The sequence below is a fragment of the Oncorhynchus masou genome, chromosome 23 (assembly GCF_036934945.1).
Source record: "Oncorhynchus masou masou isolate Uvic2021 chromosome 23, UVic_Omas_1.1, whole genome shotgun sequence".
Taxonomy (NCBI): Eukaryota; Metazoa; Chordata; class Actinopteri; order Salmoniformes; family Salmonidae; genus Oncorhynchus; species Oncorhynchus masou.
The window spans coordinates 51,892,321-51,913,989 of NC_088234.1; the positions used below are offsets into that span (position 1 = coordinate 51,892,321).

At 41.3% G+C, this 21,669-nt stretch overlaps 1 protein-coding gene across 3 annotated transcripts; it reads right to left on the reverse strand.

Moving 5' to 3' along the window:
• Nucleotides 1–1,033: 1,033 nt before the first annotated feature.
• plek (pleckstrin) lies at nucleotides 1,034–17,903 on the reverse strand. 3 transcript variants are annotated; one of them, XM_064932481.1, is made up of 10 exons: nucleotides 17,703–17,903; nucleotides 16,348–16,648; nucleotides 4,145–4,300; nucleotides 3,771–3,952; nucleotides 3,537–3,628; nucleotides 3,194–3,378; nucleotides 2,836–2,940; nucleotides 2,319–2,402; nucleotides 2,058–2,130; nucleotides 1,034–1,927 (listed from the first exon to the last, which is right to left on the reverse strand). In XM_064932481.1, the coding sequence occupies exons 3-10, from the start codon at nucleotides 4,202–4,204 to the stop codon at nucleotides 1,788–1,790; spliced, it is 921 nt and encodes a 306-aa protein (XP_064788553.1). In that variant the 5' UTR covers nucleotides 4,205–4,300; nucleotides 16,348–16,648; nucleotides 17,703–17,903; the 3' UTR covers nucleotides 1,034–1,787. The 3 variants fall into 3 exon arrangements, with proteins under 3 accessions (XP_064788553.1, XP_064788552.1, XP_064788551.1); XM_064932480.1 differs by lacking the exon at nucleotides 16,348–16,648; XM_064932479.1 differs by lacking the exons at nucleotides 16,348–16,648; nucleotides 17,703–17,903 and adding an exon at nucleotides 6,969–7,130.
• Between the last annotated feature and the right edge of the window lie 3,766 nt (nucleotides 17,904–21,669).

Consider the following 21,669-nt stretch of genomic DNA (forward strand, 5'->3'; position numbering starts at 1 on the left):
ATCTGGGCAGACTGGCAGTTCTGGCAGATCGTGGATGAATGGCGGATCCTGGCAGACTGGTGGATCTTGGCTGACTGGCGGATCCTGGCTGACTGGCGGATCCTGGCTGACTGGCATTTCTCTAGATATAAATCAAATCCAGCCTGAAATGTGATATGTAGTAGGGAGTTGTAGTTTCCAACAGGCCATTATTCTACATAGTTTATTCTACACAACGTGGTAATTAACTACAATTACCATAATACAATTCCGCATGTACTGGTCCATTGTGTTTCTTTTTAAGCCTGCTAAGGAAAAGGCAGAAGCATGCAAGATCATGAGGGGATATAGAGAGCAGAGGTATCTCTACCTGAAAATACATGATTTTAAGTGATTAATAGCTGGTACTCGGCAGTCGTAAAAGTATGCCTTAATTACTTTGAAGAACTACAAAATAGTGATTTTGAAACACAGCACCGGCAGCAGCTCTATAGCGATGAGTGATGACTTGGAATTAAATAATAGTCATCAAATAAAGCAAATGTAATATATACAACAACTGAAATATTTAATTAAAGTAATGTGAATAAATGATTGTTAAGTGATAAGCAACAATGGGCAGTCACTACCATCATGGAACTTGAATTAATTGTTTTATTCTGTGTTACAGCATTCAACCCAAATAATAGAAACTGAAATAAAAAAAGTTGATTATTTTTTAATAATTGAACAAAGCCTCAAAAATCACTAATCGCTGGGCACTAAATCCTGGTCAACTGTATGAAGAATAGTTTGTGTAGGAGAGTAGGTCGAGTTTAAATGAAACAAATGGTTGGAGAAGTGGTCTTTAGCTGAGGTGAGAGGTTTGACGTGCTGCTTTTTCGTGAAAGTCAATTCATCTTCCATGATGCCATAATGCCCGGGTGGAGTTGATAAAAATGAGAGTCAAAAACCAAAGGCACATGTCAAATAATAGAGGCACACAATTCTTGATTTTTACAACCAGTACTTTCTTTTTTGGACATTAACTATTTGATAATAACCGAAAGGTGGAGACAAGGAGTAGATCTTTATTTAACATATGTAATACTGTGGAACAAAGAATTGTAATGGCTTTTTGACAGACAATGGAGATAGTACACAGCCACATCCAGCCAGTGCAGAGACCATGTGTACATCAAGTGATATGAGTTAGAAACATCATGAAAACCACAGTGACGGGTCCTCAGAGTTCGGAAATGATTTGCAGGATATGATGTGTTTGTTTGGTCATAGGAACTGGCTGCAATGTTGAGATTCTTCGAACTGTCCTATTTTTCACTATTGTCTCAAGTCAGGTGGCTTCAAACCTCCGTGACACTCGTCCCTCAACCGGTGCAGGCAAAATCGACAAGCTATCTGATGTAAGACAATGATTTCTGTCAGGCAGCTGGAAGGAAAAGCAGAAGGCCACACCAGAAGCCATTACAGAACTTCACACCTTTCTACACAGAGATCATTGCACGCTTCTTCACAGCCTGCCTGTGATAAATATATCTAAAGGTGAGAGTGCCTCCACATCCTGTTGAATGTTGAAAAGCAAGTGAGGGAGCATTTGATCTATATGAAGAGGAAATTCATAATCACTCAACATAAATACAATATTAAACCTAAAACTCTTGACATAACCTTAAAAGCAGAGTTTAGGATCATTCAGATCAGATCGGTTCGGATACCTTCTGGCTCTGCAACAATGTTTTGAACATGTCCGTCCATATTCCATATCCCTTCATGTGAGGTGTTAAGAGTAGCTATGGATCTTGTTGTGATTATTTTCCGGTTTTTGACACAGTGTGGATGGCTTTGATCCACTCCTTCCTCTCCTCAGATGTAGCCGCTTGGAGAAAATAGTGTGTCTCGTCTGAAGTGATGATCTCAAAGAGATTCCCATCAACATCATACCTCTTGGCTGAGTCGAGAAAAGATGAAGAAGAAAAATGTTTTGAAGAACAAATTAAAAGAGAATTGCTGACAGGAAATGGCAATTACACTTCATAGGCCTCATCACACTGAGTGGGACTTGGTTCAGTGTAACTCACCATCAGGAACAAACTCCACCGCTGTGATCACAGACCCTCGCAGGTGGATAGAGCCTAGAGGGTACTCATCACCCTACAGAGAGAGTGAGGGTGGGGAAGGGAGAGAAATATGGATTGAGGGGAAATAAAGAGCAGATCAGCGAGAGACAGGAAGGAGAAACATTATGGACATTAGAAAAGAGCGAAGTAAAGATAGTTCTTGAAAAATAATATTGAAATTGAAACAAATTTTGGTTGAGGTTCCACTCTCTAATCCTGTACCTTGGTGGGGTCGTAATAGTGAATATAAGCGGGATCGTTCCGGAGGATGAATTTCCGCACCTTCCAGTTTTTCCTCCGATGTCCCTAGGGTGAAAAAAAGACAGCATGACGGGCAGTCTGCTCTTCTGATTCTGATCACTATCAGTTGTGAAAACAGCACCGACCACAGACATGGGTCTGTGGGGAAATTTCACTTCCTCCCTCATCGAAAGGCCCTATGTATAGACCGCCTACAGCCCTCTCACTTTCTACCAACTCTGGGGACAGCCGATGAAGCACCTTTTTTTTCGAAGAGTGTATGCATGTTTCAATCTCTTGTGAAAGAGAGACATTAGCTGTCATTCTGAAAATGAAAGTGATGCTTACTGACAATAATATTTTGTGATCCGTTTAATTAACTTAAGTATGTAATACAGCATCATTCAGTACATCCCAACATATCTGATCTGGTAATAATCACATTAGTTCATCAACTAAATATTTAATATCAGTGTTTACACAGTGTTGTCAGTCTTACCTGTTTGAGTAAGCAGCCCTGTTTTACGATGTTACCCCTGAACTCCTCCTTCACAATCACGTCTTCATCACTGGAGTAGCCTTCACAGAAGAACCCACTGTCTGCCTGCAACACACCATACAATGTAAAGAAACATTAGGATACAGGATTATCTCATCGTCTCCTCTCATCCTCACTTAGAATACATTATAGCTTTTACATACGTACGTTTATAACGACAGAAATGTTCAAACATCGCCTAGTCTGTGTGGTCTTCTAGCAATGACCACCATATCTTCAAATCTTCTAGCAAATATGGAAGAATATATAGACACTGACAGCTACATGATTAACAAAAACCATCAGTCCATTCACTCACAAAGTAGTAGAGTGCATTTGGCTCATCGAGGACGTTGGACACTGCCCCTCCCTCGACCCCCTCTTTGGAAACGTCCCCTGCGGGCTGTAAGAATCCTTCGTTCAGGAGTCCTGTAGCCAACATCAGAGCCTCAGGCCTGTTCCTGGCCTTGTCCTTAGAGATCAGCCAGTCCACCACCGTACCACCTGCATGAAGAAGAGAATCAAAGCTGGTAGAATCTATCGCAATGTGACTCAGTGAGTGAGACTCAATGGCTCAATAAGGCTCCCTTTAGTCTAACCTGGATAAATACAAATTAAAAGGAAATCCACTGTCACCCAAGTCCCTATATGTATTACTGCACCTGTGAAGCAGTGATTGTAGATTCTCTTCTCCTTTTCCAGCTTCTGCTCTTTGACCCCATTCTCCTGGTCTCTCATTAGAATACATAACTCACTGAGAAAAGGCAGACAACAAAGCAGACAATACTTAGAAAGTTATCAAGTGATTGATGGCTATTGTTCTGAAGACATGAATGTAGCTCCTGCAAGCGTATTGTGGCTCATAGGTGGTAAGTAAGACAAGTCAGAGGTCCTACCTGAGGTTGATGGTATCAGGGAGGCGAATGGACCTCCGTATCGACTTCCTGGCAAACTTTACGCCCCCCTGCAGACAGGTGATGGCCCTCTTGATGTCCTTCACCCAGGACTCTCTCTCCTCCAGGTGGGTGGCCTGGAAGAAATGGTCCTGGTTCTTGGCCGTGCTGAGCTTAAAAACCAGCTTAAAGAAAAGAGCAATGTTATATTACATTATTACATGTTTGATGTATGGGGGGGGGGGGGGGTGTGAATGTTTTTCATTGTACTTTAATTTTGTATGTTGCCAAAATTGTGAGGTCAGGTCAGGAACAAGACTGTTTGGAGCACTACAGTAATGATAGACACTTGTACTTGTATTTAGTAGTGTCCGTACCGCCCTCTTGCTGAAGTCCTGACAGGGGCTGGTCAGAACAGCTCCCTTCAGTGGGATCATTCCTTTGGGGGCACTGTCTGCCTTTCTCTTGAAGAACTCCACACCATCATCAGACAACACCACCCACACCACCTTCCACGAATTCAACACTGTGCCCTGAACAATACAAAAAGAAATGTATATGTTGATACTCTCAATCAATCAGTCCCTATACCACAGGTATTATGTTACTACAGAACAAATACAATGCAGTTAGAAACACGTTAGAGAAGATGACATTGTTATTAAACAGGTATAATAGAAACATCATGTGAAGTGTTACCAAATGGACTTTCTTCCAAATTGACTTGCCTGAATGCTGGGCATAAAATGTATTTCATTTACACAATGCATGTATCAAATATTGAGGGCTGGGACGAGGGAATACATAAAACAACACATATTAACCTCTGCATTTGAATGCAACTGCCTCTAGCAGTGTTTTGTTTTCAATCCCAACTTCCCCTACTCCATAAATGCAAATTAAGAATCTGCTCCACATGACTTTTTTTTTTCCATAAGAAATGCTGTTCAGCATACAGATTTATGGGAAGTGAGTGAGTGAATGTTGCCTAATACATCCTCACAAAGAGGGATGTTACTTGAGAACAAATCTTAAGGTACAAATACTTAGTTTTATGTGAAATGTTGTTGTTGCAGTTTCCCTTCCCTTTATTGATTGTTGTCGTTCACCATAGAGAGTTCACCACAGAGCTATCACAGGCACTACTTATAGTTCTAAGAATATGTTCCAATGATACTGAACAACTGATAAATATTGGAGCGCATAAGAATATAGCTCAGGCAAAAGTTTATATGTGAAGAACAGTATAGTATGTGACATGACAAAATCATGTTCTATTCATTTTTCTTTTGTAAGAATTACAAACAAAACATACAAATACAAATGACAACATAAAGAGCCTCACAAACATCCACAACATCACCTCTGCCCAGACCCACATGCTCACATCCCAATCTCCAGCGCCCGCATTACTCTCTGCCACATGGCCTCAAACTGCTCCATTTTGTTTTTCTCTGTCGCCCAAACACTTTCAACATTCAGATAAAGCATTTGTGTTAATGATGAAGGATTGGTTGATTTCCAATTTTTAAGTTTACGGTTTTCTAGATAATTGACGAGAAAAGTATCATCCAAACCATCGGGTATCTCACTGCTCTCATATGTCATGTCATTGAAATATGCTCACAGACAGATTAAAAGTACATTTACATTTGAATAAAGCCAACATTCTAACTCCGCCCATAGCATTCCCAGAAGGCATGGATTATTGAGTCATTGTTCATTTTACATTTAAGACATGACTCTGCCATTGTGCTGTAGAATTTGTGAATGTTGTCTCTTGTGTAATAAATTCTATACATTTGTTGATACTGGATTAAGCATATAGTTTAACTGTCATTTTGTTAGTTATGTTCCAACATTCCCTCCATCTTGTGCCAATATCAGTTATTTTTAAGTCTTGGTTCCAATATATATTTCTTTTTCTAAGAGACTGTCAGTTGAATATGCTCTCTGCAAGGTTTTGTATATCTCACCTATCATATGAATACCCTTTTCTGACTCAAATACGATTCCCTCGAGATTTCTCTGATGTCCAAAAGATTTCAAATCGAAGTTACTTGATGTAAAACTTTGAAGTTGCATGTATTTAAAAATATCTACATTGGTCAGTCCAAAATTGCATTTAAATTTTGTCATGGAAATACGTGCATTTCCTGTTACCAAGACATTTACGGTTTCTATGCCTTTCGTCTTTCATGTGGACCAATTTATCGGTGAATTCTGAAAAGGTATCCAAGGATTGTTCGTTATGGTAATATTTTGGGTTCTTGTATAATACATTTAATTTTCGTCCATATTGTTATAGTGTTCTTAACTATGAAGTTGTTCATGTTGAAAAGATTATGGGGATGAGCATGCGCATCTTCAGTATGTACCCCTTGTTCATTCACCCTGGGTGGCGAGTAGATAGAATTCAAAGTCTGAAAGGTTGAAAAGCACCCTCAGACTTAGGAAGATGTAAAACCTTCCGTTTTATTCCATGAGCTTTATTTCACCCATGTAAAGTCTGTTATGACCAAGTATACTTTTTTAAAGAATATATTCGGTGGGGTCATTGGTATTGACGAGAATAATATAAAACCTTTGTAAGCTATGCAATTCTGAAGAGGTGTATTCTACCAGTAAGATTTATGTGAAGATTATTCCATCATCTTCTATTCAATAGATAAAATTAGATTTGGATTAATCCAGTGAGATTATGGGTTATCCGTCGTCATCTGACCACAGACTAAGAGTCTGTCTGTTTTGACGAGACCCATCATCTGTGTTAGTCATTTGTCAGGCCATGAGAAATAAAAAGTTATTTTCAGATAATGAGGTTTGTGGGTGAAACAGTTTTGTTGATATCTGCTCTGTCTCCAAATGTCTAAATTGAGCAAAGCGAACAAGTCTCAAGGCCAAATGGAAATAGTCCTAAAACTACCATACTAACCTTCAGTTTAATTTAAAGCACTTGAATGACAGCTCAAGTTGGACATGTAACTGGTCAAACATATTGCCAGCTGTCTTGATGTTGCTAAATCTTGTCACCGTCTCCATCGAAGGATCTTGCCCCTAATCCTCTCAAATGTGAGATAATCTATCGCATAGTAGTTCAACTGTCAACAGCACATTTACAATATTAAAGTCTGGCCCAAGTTAAACACAAAGACTTACACTAATCAGTGTTATTTGACAGGAAGATATTATCCCCCTTACCTTTTTGACCAGATATCCCTCTTTGATCTGTTTTGGCTCCATGACCTCTAGCTGCTGGTGTCTGTGTCTGAGTAACTGATGCAGACACAAGAGGAACACTCAACCCCCTCACATATGACCTACAGTGTTGTGTGCTGAGATAGTGGAAGTTGAATTGAGTGTGTCACAAGGCTAGCAGCTTGCTTGGCTTCCTCTTCCTGCTCAGTGGTAGTAAAATAAGGATGGCCACAATTGCTCATTTTCTTGGTCAAAGAGAGAATGCCTGTGTAAGTGTTTGATATCAAACCTTAGTTGTCAGTAATTTGCATTTCAGTGTCAAGCATGCATACCACTAGACCAAAAAACTATAGTTTCCAGAATGTGGGCACAGGCAGATTTTTTTTAGGTCTAGGCAAGGTTCCTCATGATGACGCAAGTCAACGACTTGCACAAACCCCACAAACCCCATGACCACCTTTCAATCACAAGCATTTCAGTCACCCACTTCAAAAACTTTTTCCATTCAGCTGCAGAAAAAGACAGACACAATTACGCAAGATAAGTCTAAGTCTGTCATGGCTTAATTGAAATCACTCACTGCAAACTCAATTTTGCAACAACAGAAGCTGTTCAAACAGCCCATTCTCATGGTATGGTGGACTGGGAGTTAGACACCAACTTAATTACACAAGTTGATTATCAGGGTAAACTCAAGTATGGATTTTATTTTCACATCAGTGTGTAGGCTAATTAATATATAATAGCCATATTGGGCCATCTGAAACCCCCATCTGACTAATTATGTTAGAACTTGCTCTTCAGAGTTGTGTCGTTATCTTGGCAGGATGTGGTTTCACTTACCCTTACCACAGTTTATCAAGTGATGCCTCTTGTGCCTTGGCTCTCAGTTGAATTTACTTACTGAAAGATCTTCCTACAGAAGTCTACACAGAACTTGTAGTAACTTACATTTAACCACAGGACTAGACAAGGGTATTTGCTATCTCCAAACTTGGTTGCTTTACCATTCAAATGTTTACAAATATCTGAGGAAAGTACATTCATCTATCAGAGTTCCAGTAAGCTTTTAGTCAACTAAAGGGTTAGGTAGTAAAATTCCCTCTAGAGGACGCCACATACACACAAAAAAGGCAGGTTGACATTTATTGTCATTAATCTTGACCTGGAGGCAGAACTGAGCAATTTCTGCTAGATAGGCCAGCGGAAAGCCAAAATTGTCTATATCGTAAAAATGAATGAAAACAAAAAATAAGGTTAGGGTTAGGCATTATGGTTATCAGTGTGGTTAAGGTTAGATTTAAAATCAGATTTTATAATTTTGTGGCTGTGCCAGCTAGTGACCACTCTGCAGAGCTGCCCCCAGGGCAAGATTCATGACAATAAATGCCAACCTGCATAAAAAAGCAAACACAACAGCATATTTGCAGAGCACTGACTGCGTTATATTTGCATTGTGCTCGGATATTTCAAGAAGGGACAACTAATAAAAGTGTCAAGGAGAAGCAGCAACAATACACAAATATAGAAGCAAAGCAGTTCATAAAATGTACAATGAGATGTAATACAAAAAGAGTGGCATCTGCTGGTGAAATGAGGAAGGATTGACGACAAAGAATGTGTTGAAATCACAAAAGAGAGAAAATAGTACGCTACTCAAAACATATACATTAACCTACAGAGTTGTTCCAATAAACAGCTGCTCTGTTAATAAGTCACCTTTTGATTACCTACCATCCTAACTTTACAAGCCTGAAGGCCTTAGCTCCCTGGAACATCCTCTGTGTGGTTCATAATAAAGGCCAAGGAACAAAGGACATACTGTACATTCTGTGGGCTTAAATCACTCTTTACTTTAAATTAACATCAGGAGGGGTGATGTTGATGAGTTTATTTATGAATCTTGGGAGATTGAGTTTCATTAAGTGCCACCCTGAGACTCATTTCTCAGACGCAGTGATTGGAAAACGACCCTGGTCCCTGGCAATGGAATATTCATTCACTGGAAAACAAACCAGGGCATACTGAGGACATTCAGTTCTAAATAGAAAGTTGGGCGTGACCACTGAAGGCTATACTCAATGCTTGTGGGTATGTTTAAGTTTTTGGGGTTTGTGGAAGGAGTTCTTAGTGGCGTTGTACTGTAGTGCCCTTCAAAGACAATGCCATTATGGTGGATTTGAAAATTAGACAAGTGAGTCCATTAATTTATTTTTTGTGCCCCCTTTCTCAACGGTGAGGTCCCAAAAGTTGATAGTTCTAGCGACTCAATATAACATGCTTGGTAAGAGAGGTGAAGCTGACTCATTTTGTTCTTAGCCTATCTTCTCTCTGCCCCTTTCTTTCCCCCCCCAATTTCCCTTCAATTTTGGCTGAAGCAGATGGACAGAAACAGAAGCTGTGAAGTGGAGGTATAGCATGTTGCACATGCAGCACATCTTGTGGTAGTGTTGCATTAGAGAACTGGTTCAAGTTGTCACCCTGGTGTGGGGGCGATGTGTTCAACTGAGGGTAATGTGTGGTAAACATGACGAAACCCCTTTTTCTCCTCCACACCTCCTTTGGAGTTGAGTGCTCATGAACTTCTATTTTTCAAATTGCAAATTTAATTCACAGTCCACAGTTGTTTGAACCTACATAACGGATGTGTTTTCCATAGAGTGAAGTGTGTCAGGGATCCAGTATGTGAATGCCATTTTCAGCTTGATTGATCCAAAAGTGTTCCAACTGTGTTCATACAGTTACAAACTTATCAACTGATTTCTGCACAAGACGACGCATGCCCACCAGTCGGTCAATAAAAGCTTGCCACTTTTACGTCAACATGATATACTTTGGGAAAGCAATAATATACAGTATTGGCTGTTGATAACATTCTCATCAGAATGTGTTCATATTCCTGCAATTTAAGTCATGGACGAATCAGATATCGATTCCATTAAAATCACAGGCCTGTGATCAGAGCTGTGGATATAGAGGTCGTGCATTACATGTCACCGGGCTCTTTCTCAGCAGATTTGTCAGAACAAGAAAAGTCTAGAACCAGGAAACTATCAATTGATTTCTCCTCGCCAGTGCCGAAGCAAGGTAGTACCTTCTCGAGTCACCTCATTTAATTCCAATAATTTACAATATTGCACAAAAATATAATCAATTCAGGAACTCATGTTATCTAGCTACTGACTTCCGGCGCCTACAGAGATGGCCGCCCTGCTTCGCTTTCCTAGGAAATTATGCAGTGTTTTTTTTGTTTACGTGTTATTTCTTACATTGGTACCCCAGGTAATCTAAGGTTTTATTGCATACAGTCGGGAGGCACTACTGGATATAAAAGCAACGTCAACTCACCATCATTTCGACCAGGAATATGACTTTCCCAAAGCGGATCCTGTGTTTTGCCTTCCACCCAGGACAATGGATCGGATCCCAGCCGGCGAACCAAAACAACGTCGCCGTTAAAGAGGCAGACGAAGCGGTCTTCTGGTCAGGCTCCGGAGATGGGCACATCGTGCACCGCTCCCGAGCATACTACTCACCAATGTCCAGTCTCTTGACAACAAGGTTGATGAAATCCGAGCAAGGGTTGCCTTCCAGAGAGACTGTAACGTGGTTTGCTTCACGGAAACATGGCTCACTTGAGACACGCTATCGGAGTCAGTACAGCCAGCTGGTTTCTTAGAAACAAGCATCTTTCTGGTAAGAAGAAGGGCGGGGGTGTATGCCTTATGATTAATGAGACGTGATGTAATCATAACAACATACAGGAACTCAAGTCCTCCTTCTTTTCACCTGACTTCCTCACAATCAAATGTCGACCTCAGGAGGCTGAAGAAATTCTGCTTGTCACCAAAAGCACTCACAAACCGTTACAGATGCACAATTGAGAGCATCCTGTCGGGCTGTATCACCGCCTGGTACGGCAACTGCTCCGCCCACAACCGTAAGGCTCTCCAGAGGGTAGAGCTCTGTACAACGCATCACCGTTTACGTGTTGCTGTGCATTTTGTTACCAACCTTACTTTGCTACCTGACAACATTACGGTTTTTACTTTTTAATTACCGTTTATATTTTTGTTTTTTCCCCTCAACTTTTTATTTTCATTCAACTTTTTCATGCCAGACGCTTTACCTGGACGTGGTTTGTCAGAACCTAAAACAGCCGAAGCTAAGTAGTAACATAAACATGATGCCTTCTAATAGCAGTCGCTGTACTCATAATATACAGGAGAACGATTGCCTTACGGCGAGGAAAGCTGTGCTGCAAGCCCAGCTTCAGACGCAATCGTTAGGCAAGGGTAATTTCAGTGTAGGAAAGGATGGAACAGCGTCTGTGCCACCAGTAAGTACAGATAGTAACGTTAGTATAAATCCCCTCGCACGGTCCCCGCAGCCGGACGACTTTCTCACGGTTTCTGGAGGGAAATGCTGTAGGAACGCTCTACCGGTGTCGCTCATTCAGCTGACAGAAACTTTCAACCGGTTTACCCCATTAAGCAGCGAGTCGGAGTCAGAGGTCGAGCCTTCTCTGGTCTCTACTCCTCCCGTTACGGGGTCTGAGACGCAGAAGCTTCCCACCATTAGCTCTGACAAATTGAAAACTATAGTCATTGGCGACTCCATTACCCGCAGTATTAGACTTAAAACAAATCATCCAGCGATCATACACTGTTTACCAGGGGGCAGGGCTACCGACGTTAAGGCTAATCTGAAGATGGTGCTGGCTAAAGCTAAAATTGGCGTGTGTAGAGAGTATAGAGATATTGTTATCCACGTCGGCATCAACAATGTTAGGATGAAACAGTCAGAGATCACCAACCGCAACATAGCTTCAGCGTGTAAATCAGCTAGAAAGATGTGTCGGCATCGAGTAATTGTCTCTGGCCGCTCCCAGTTAGGGGGAGTGATGAGCTCTACAGCAGAGTCTCACAACTCAATTGATGGTTGAAAACTCTTTTCTGCCCCTCCCAAAAGATAGAATTTGTAGATAATTGGCCCTCTTTCTGGGACTCACCCACAAACAGGACCAAGCCTGACCTGCTGAGGAGTGACTCCATCCTAGCTGGAGGGGTGCTCTCATCTTATCTACCAACATATACAGGGCTCTAACTCCTCTAGCTCCACAATGAAATTGGGTGCAGGCCAGGCAGCAGGCTGTTAGCCAGCCTGCCAGCATAGTGGAGTCTGCCACTAGCAGTCAGTGTAGTCAGCTCAGCTATCCCCATTGAGACCGTGTCTGTGCCTCGACCTAGGTTGGGCAAAACTAAACATGGCGGTGTTTGCCTAAGCAATCTCACTAGGATAAAGACCTCCTCCATTCTTGTCATTATTGAAAGAGATCATGATACCTCACATCTCAAAATAGGGCTACTTAATGTTAGAACCCTTACTTCAAAGGCAATTATAGTCAATGAACTAATTACTGATCATAATCTTGATGTGATTGGCCTGACTGAAACATGGCTTAAGCTTGATGAATTTACTGTGTTAAATGAGGCCTCACCTCCTGGCGACACTAGTGACCATATCCCCCGTGCATCCCGCAAAAGCGGAGGTGTTTCTAACATTTACGATAGCAAATTTCAATTTACAAAAAAAAAAAGACGTTTTTGTCTTTTGAGCTTCTAGTCATGAAATCTATGCAGCCTACTCAATCACTTTTTATAGCTACTGTTTACAGGCCTCCTGGGCCATATACAGCGTTCCTCGTTGAGTTCTCTGAATTCCTATCAGACCTTGTAGTCATAGCAGATAATATTCTAATCTTTGGTGATGTTTGGTGAAGTCCACAGACCCACTCCAAAAGGCTTTCGGAGCCATCATCGACTCAGTGGGTTTTGTCCAACATGTCTCTGGACCCACTCACTGTAACAGTCATACTCTGGACCTAGTTTTGTCCCATGGAATAAATGTTGTGGATCTTAATGTTTTTCCTCATAATCCTGGACTATCGGACCACCATTTTATTACGTTTGCAATTGCAACAAATAATCTGCTCAGACCCCATCCAAGGAACATCAAAAGTCGTGCTATAAATTCAGACAACACAAAGATTCCTTGATGTCCTTCCAGATTCGCTCTGTCTACCCAAGGATGCCAGAGGACAAAAATCAGTTAACCACCTAACTGAGGAACTCAATGTAACCTTGCGCAATACCCTAGATGCAGTTGCACCCCTAAAAACTAAAACCATTTCTCATAAGAAACTAGCTCCCTGGTACACAGAAAATACCCGAGCTCTGAAGCAAGCTTCCAGAAAATTGGAACGGAAATGGCGCCACACCAAACTGGAAGTCTTCCGATTAGCTTGGAAAGACAGTACCGTGCAGTACCGAAGAGCCCTTACTGCTGCTCGATCATCCTATTCTTCCAACTTAATTGAGGAAAATAAGAACAATCCGAAATTCCTTTTTGATACTGTCGCAAAGCTAAATAAAAAGCAGCATTACCCAAGAGAGGATGGCTTTCACTTCAGCAGTGATAAATTCATGAACTTCTTTGAGGAAAAGATCATGATTATTAGATAGCAAATTACGGACTCCTCTTTAAATCTGCATGTTCCTTCAAAGCTCAGTTGTCCTGAGTCTGCACAACTCTGCCAGGACCTAGGATTAAGAGAGACGCTCAAGTGTTTTAGTACTATATCTCTTGACACAATGATGAAAATAATCATGGCCTCTAAAACTTCAAGCTGCATACTGGACCCTATTCCAACTAAACTACTGAAAGAGCTGCTTCCTGTGCTTCGCCCTCCTATGTTGAACATAATAAACAGCTCTCTATCCACCGGATGTGTACCAAACTCACTAAAAGTTGCAGTAATAAAGCCTCTCTTGAAAAAGCCAAACCTTGTCCCAGAAAATATAAAAAACTATCGGCCTATATCATCGATCACTACATTCATTTGGAGAGATTGGAAACCCAAATTGGTCGACACGGACAAGTTCTGGCCTGGTTTAGATCTTATCTGTCGGAAAGATATCAGTTTGTCTCTGTTAATGGTTTGTCCTCTGACAAATCAACTGTACATTTCGGTGTTCCTCAAGGTTCTGTTTTAGGACCACTATTGTTTTCACTATATATTTTACCTCTTGGGGATGTCATTCGAAAACATAATGTAAACTTTCACTGCGATGCGGATGACACACAGCTGTACATTTCAATGAAACATGGTGAAGCCCCAAAATTGCCCTCGCTAGAAGCATGTGTTTCAGACATAAGGAAGTGGACGGCTGCAAACTTTCTACTTTTAAACTCGGACAAAACAGAGACGCTTGTTCTAGGTCCCAAGAAACAAAGAGATCTTCTGTTGAATCTGACAACTAATCTTAATGGTTGTACTAAATGAACTTCAGTTAGTGCTAAATACAGCTGCTAGAATCCTGACTAGAACCCCAAAATGTGATCATATTACTCCAGTGCTAGCCTCTCTACACTGGCTTCCTGTCAATGCAAGGGCTGATTTCAAGGTTTTACTGCTAACCTACAAAGCATTACATGGGCTTGCTCCTACCCATTTCTCTGATTTGGTCCTTCCGTACATATCTACACATACGCTACGGTCACAAGACGCTGGCCTCCTAATTGTCCATAGAATTTCTAAGCAAACGGCTGGAGGCAGGGATTTCTCCTACAGAGCTCCATTTTTATGGAATGGTCTGCCTACCCATGTGAGAGATGCAAACTCGGTCTCAACCTTTAAGTCTTTACTGAAGACTCATCTCTTCAGTGGGTCATATGCTTGAGTGTAGTCTGGCCCAGGAGTGTGAAGGTGAACGGAAAGGCTCTGGAGCAACGAACCGCCATGGTGTCTCTGCCTGGCCGGTTCCCCTCTTTCCATTGGGATTCTCTGCCTCTAACCCTATTACAGGGGCTGAGTCACTGGCTTACTAGGGCTCTTTCACACCGTCCCTAGGAGGGGTGCGTCAATTGAGTGGGTTGAGTCACTGACGTGATCTTCCTGTCTGGGTTGGCGCCCCCCTTGGGTTGTGCCGTAGCGGAGATCTTTGTGGGCTATACTCTGCCTTGTCTCAGGATGGTAAGTTGGTGGTTGAAGATATCCCTCTAGTGGTGTGGAGGCTGTGCTTTGGCAAAGTAGGTGGGGTTATATCCTTCCTGTTTGGCCTTGTCCGGGGGTATCATCGGATGGGGCCACAGTGTCTCCTGACCCCTCCTGTCTCAGTCTCCAGTATTTATGCTGCAGTAGTTTGTGTCGGGGGGCTAGGGTCAGTTTGTTATATCTGGAGTACTTCTCCTGTCTTATCCGGTGTCCTGTGTGAATTTAAGTATGCTCTCTCTAATTCTCTCTCTCTCTCTCTCTCTCTCGGAGGACATGAGCCCTAGGACCATGCCTCAGGACGACCTGACATGATGACTCCTTGCTGCCCCCAGTCCACCTGGCCGTGCTGCTGCTCCAGTTTCAACTGTTCTGCCTGTGATTATTATTATTTGACCATGCTGGTCATTTATGAACATTTGAACATCTTGGCCATGTCCTGTTGTAATCTCCACCCGGCACAGCCAGAAGAGGACTGGCCACCCCACATAGCCTGGTTCCTCTCTAGGTTTCTTCCTAGGTTTTGGCCTTTCTAGGGAGTTTTTCCTAGCCACTGTGCTTCTACACCTGCATTGCTTGCTGTTTGGGGTTTTAGGCTGGGTTTCTGTACAGCACTGAGATATCAGCTGATGTACGAAGGGCTATATAAATAAATTTGATTAGATTTGATTTGAAACTATTTGCCCTCCAGGACACCTACACCACCCGATGTCACAGGAAGGCCAAAAAGATCATCAAGGACAACAACCACCTGAGCCACTGCTGGTTCACCCCGCTATCATCCAGAAGGCGAGGTCAGTACAGGTGCATCAAAGCAGGGACCGACAGAAGCTGTTTTTCAGTCTATCTCAAGGCCATCAGACTGTTAAACAGCCACCACTAACATTGAGTGGCTGCTGCCAACATACTGACTCAACTCCAGCCACTTTAATAATGGAAAAATTGATGTAAAAATATATCACTAACCACTTTTAACAATGCCACTTAATATATTGTTTAATACCCTACATTACTCATCTCATATGTATATACTGTTCTCTATACCATCTACTGCATCTTGCCTATGCCGTTCTGTACCATCACTCATTCATATATTTTTATGTACATATTCTTCATCCCTTTACACTTGTGTTTATAAGGTAGTTGTTGTGAAATTGTTAGGTTAGATTACTTGTTGGTTATTACTGCATTGTCGGAATTAAAAGCACAAGCATTTCCACTCGCATTAACATCTGCTAACCATGTGTATGTGACAAATATGATTTGATTGTGCCTGCCCGGTCTCTCTAGCCCCCCGGTAAGCACAGGAAGTTTGCGCAGGTCTCCTACCTGGCGTAGCCATACTCCCTGTGAGCCACCCCCCCAAGAAAGTTTTGGGGCTGACTCTCGGGCTTCCAACAGCGTCGCCGTGCTGCCTCTTTAAACCAGCGCCTCTCCGCTTTCGCCGCCTCCAGTTCTTCCTTGGGACGGCGATATTCTCCAGGCTGTGCCCAGGGTCCTTTTCCGTCCAATATCTCCTCCCAAGTCCAGAAGTCCTGTGATCGCTGCTCCTGCTGCCGCTGCTTGTCACCACGCCGCTTGGTCCTGTTGTGGTGTTTGATTCTGTAACGGGTTTCTTCTAGTTCCTCCTCTGACAAAGAGGTGGAACAAGGATCGGACCAAAATGCAGCGTGGTCAGTTAGATACATCTTTAATGAAGATGAAACACGAACAATACAAAACAACAAACGTGGAAAACCGAAACAGCCCTATCTGGTGCAACAAACACAGAGACAGGAACAATCACCCACAAACACACAGTGAAACCCAAGCTACCTAAATATGGTTCCCAATCAGAGACAATGACTAACACCTGCCTCTGATTGAGAACCATATCAGGCCAGACATAGAAATAGACAAACAAAACATCCAACATAGAATGCCCACTCAGATCACACCCTGACCAACCAAAACATACAAACATACAAATAAACTATGGTCAGGGTGTGACATTCATGTTTTACTGGTGAAACTTCCATTAAGCATCTGCATGCAAACCATTTGATCAGTTTCCTGGGAATATGCATTTAGATCTTCTTGAGATCTGACTTGAACTTGAAACTTACTTGCACAGACTTTGCTGAAAGCTACTTTATTGAGGAAAAATGTACTTACTATGACTGTTGTCGTGACTTTGGATTGATTAATGTGAGGACTGCTGTTCATCAAATTATTAACTGTTTATAATTACATGATTTAAATGAATCAGGTAATTAATTATTAACTCAGTAACCTGGGGAACCATGGGAAAGTTTGATTTTATTGGGTTTCCATTTCCCAAATTAACTCAAAAACATTAGAATATCGATTTTACAACAGTTGCTAAATAATGAATTAATTTCCTATACAGTCTCATTCTGAACGTTGGATAATCTGGGAATCTACACAAACCGAGTCCCACTAAATAAGTCCGTACCACATCAATTGATTATTTATTTACTAACAAGCTAAAATTATAATATAAGATACACATACACACAGTCTGGGCTATTAAATATATATATATATTTAAAAGTGTGGGCCAAAAGGGGGTATTATAATGAAACAGCTCCCAAGTGGGCCAACATATTATGACACGTGTTACACAAAATGGGGATTTCAAAAGAGAGAGAAAGAGGGAGTACACGAGAGAAAAGCACACTTACTACTAATCAGCCAAAATGGATAGTTCCAGCGTGGGAATGAAAGCAGTGTAGATTCCTTGGAGAGAATAACCGGGTGATCCTGCTTGAATTCACCCTCTTAGATACAGCCGTAGCATAGATTGTTAAAAGGTCCCTTTGTATTTTTGAACCTCGTGTTATGTTTTGGCGTTGCTGACTACTCAGACCTTGGCTGCAGCGCTTGTTCGCCTAGTCATGATGTTAATTCTTAACTCACATGTTTTATACCCTTGGGTCAGAAATGGGCGTTTCCGCCTTTAGGGCAAGTTCTCTATGTGAAACTATTTACGAGACAAGGTCTGGATTTTTCTCAGATCCAATTTAGACAACTAAGTCCACATTTCATCTTTATAAAAACATTCTCTTTGATCTGGACATTTTCCACACAACGTATGGTATGCAAACATTTAATAACATAACAAAAACGACATTCATTTTCATATTCCATCTGTTGTTATTACTACCATTTTGGCTGATGAAACATAATGTCCCAAAGTCCATTTATTGCATGTTATTGTTCTGAGGTAGGTTCTCCATAGGCCCATCATACATTCCATTCCTCCACAGTGAGAGGACAAAGGGATTTTGTCTACTGCCTTAAGATTTACAATGGGTGTGAGGTGTCATAAACCCCCCCACCTCCATACCTCTCAATCTTTTCCCCTCTGGCGGGTGTGAGAGATGTCACTTGTAGGAGTGTGGTCCATGGTAACCTGATCCGAACAGACCAGTCATGAAACTGTGCTACTGTATGTTGTATTCTCACGTAGCCATCTTAAGATGGATGCACTAACTGTACAGTGTTGCTTCGAAGTAGGCTACAGTGTTGTTTTGAATTATGTACTGTAGTGGAGGCTATTTAGAGTAAGAAGGGGAGGGCCATCCTCAGGGAATTTCATAAAATTTAAAATAGTGAATAATTTAAAACTATTCTAAATATATTCATGTCACCAAATAATTTATTCTTCAATTATTAGCCTCAACAGTACTCTCTGGGGTAGCATCACGGTGTAGTCGGAGGCCAGCTAGATTCCATCCTCTGGGTACATCGACTCACAAAAACTAGGAGAATCATGGTTCTCACCCCCTTCCATAGACTTACAAGTAATTATGACAACTTCCGGAGATTGTCCTCCAACCTATTAGAGATCTTGCAGCGTGAACTGACATGTTGTCCACCCAAACAAAGGATTCAGAGTAAGAATAATAAGCTACAGCTAGCTAGCTAAATGTGATGAGTAGTTCATTCAGAGAGAGAGAGAAAGACAAAAGTTCAACAGTTTTTACTAAAATTAATTTCTTCAAAAATTAAAGAGAAGCAAGAGCAAGAGAGAACAAGCAATATGCTGCTAGCTAGTTTAGTCCACTCAAACACCCGGCTCAAACAGAGATGGATGCAATGTTAGCCAGATGGCTATGGTTATCCAACACTGGAAGTCAAGGTGAACGCCGGTGTAATTGCTAAACTGCTTGCTGTACTCTGTACTGCATGATTGTAGCAGGTTTACTAAAGTGTTTGTTCTAGTAGCTATGTTGACTATGACATTAGCTAATATGGTGACAATGATGTAGGCTGTGTGTAGTGCTTAGTGATTATGGTATGACGGTTTGGCTTGGAGAGTTTTTTTTGCCTGATCACAGACAGCTGTTGTGTTGTGTACTGAAGTACACAAGTGAAGGGAAATGGTGAGAGGAAAGTCCGTAGATGCGAGAAGGATTATACAATGAACAAAGTGATCATGATGCTTGTATGTGGCTGCTATGAAAGTGAACTGTGTCTGCGGCTGATCAGGGGTGTATTCATTCCGCCGATTCTGTTGAAAATGTTTCATAAACACAAGCAAACGGAACAGAACGGGGATAAACATACCTGAATTTGTCCAATAGAAACTCTCATTTGAAACTGTTGGACTAATGATTACACCCTAGATCAGCTAGATGCAAGCAAGAGTGTGCAAAGCGGTATTGAATGTCTCACTATCACCTTGATTACTCACATTTTTCTCTCCACCTGTGTACCTACATTGTAAACTTTGGTAGGCTAGGTTGTTGCAACCTCATGATGAGTATAGGGAAAATTAGAGTATTATGTAGTAGCCTAAACCTATCAATGTTACATTGAGCTGGGTGAATTGAATATGACTGGAAGTCATCCAATATGCTGTAATAAAGGCCATGCTCATAGAATAAAAGGTTGTTGCCCCTATCATTGCCAAGCCTATCTACAACCTTTATAACCTGTCTCTCCTTTCTGGGATGGTTCCCATAGCTTGGAAGGCAGCCACAGTTTGTTCTTTATATAAAAGGGGGAGATCAAGCTGATCCTAACTGTTATAGGCCTATTTCTATTTTGCCCTGTTTATCAAAGGTGTTGGAAAAACGTGTCAATAATCAACTGACTGGCTTTCTTGATGTCTATAGTATTATATAGTAAATTGTAGTATATAGTATTCTATAGTAAATTGCCAAGAAACTAAAGATCTCATACAACGCTGTGTACGACTCTCTTCACAAAACAGTGCAAACTGGCCTGACCAGAATAGAAAGAGGAGTAGGAGGCCCCAGTGTACAACTGAGAAAGAGAACAAGTACATTAGAGTGTCTAGTTTGAGAAACAGATGCCTCACAAGTCCTCAACAGGCAGCTTCATTAAATAGTAACCACAAAACACCAGTCTCAACGTCAACAGTGAAGAGACAACTCCGGGATGCTGTCAACTCCGGGATGCTGTTGCTGCTCGACTGAGGTATCTTACAGATACAGAGCATTCGGAAAGTATTCAGACCCCTTCCCTTTTTCCACGATTCTAATCTTTTCTCATCAATCTACATAAAATACCCCACAATGACAAAGCAAAAACAGTTATTTTGAAATGTTTTCAAATTTATAAAAAACATTAAAACAGAAATACCTTGTTTACATAAGTACTTGAATTAAGTGCAGGTGAATCCTGTTTACACTGATCATCATTGAAAAGTTTCTACAACTTGATTGGAGTCCAACTTTGGTAAATTAAATTAATTGGACAGGAGGCACACACCTGTCTATATAAGGTCCCACAGTTGGCAGTGCATGTCAGAGCAAAAACCAAGTCATATGGTCGAAGGAATTGTCCATGATTCTGGTCTGATGAAACCAAGATTGAACTCTTTGGCCTGAATGCCAAGCGTCTCGTCTGGAGGAAACCTGGCACCATCCCTATGGTGAAGCACGGTGGTGACAGCATCAAACTGTGGAGACAAGTCAGGATCGAGGGAAAGATGAACTGATGATGAAAACCTTTCTGAAAAACTTTCTGAAGGCACTGTATATTAATGTATATGAATATTGTGCCAGTAATACCCCCAACAAAAAATGACAAAACAAATAAAACTGAAATGCCATTGCTTACCGCCCCCATCCATGCATCTAGTTACTAAGGGAGCTTCAATTGTGTTTATGCTTTCTTCATTGCCTCACACATGTTACACCACTGGCCAGTTTTCCCCAAGTGTTTGAAATTCCAATGAAAAGGCTGTCACTCATCTGGATGTATTGGACAGGTAAACACAACTTAATTTACAGAAAATAGCATACAGGTAAGTACATGCAAAATACAATTTAAGAGATTATTTACAACGCAAAAGGAACAATTCATACTTCACACACAAATAAGATATAATATAATATAATATAACACCATACATATATTATAATAATATTGTCCATGGAAAAGTCAAACTCAAAGAATCTGGTAGATTCCAAACTTTTGAGATGTTTTCCTAATATACAGTTTCCACCAATCATTGGTACTGAGCCCTACATTATCATGTATCTTTTCAAACTCTGCACTCTCAAGGTCTATCCGTGGTGAATTGTGGACAATTCAAAAATCCATCTCTTCCTTCCTCCTTTGGCTGTTGAGGCTTGATACAGTATGTAATGTCCCCTAAACCTCTCTAAAATGCTG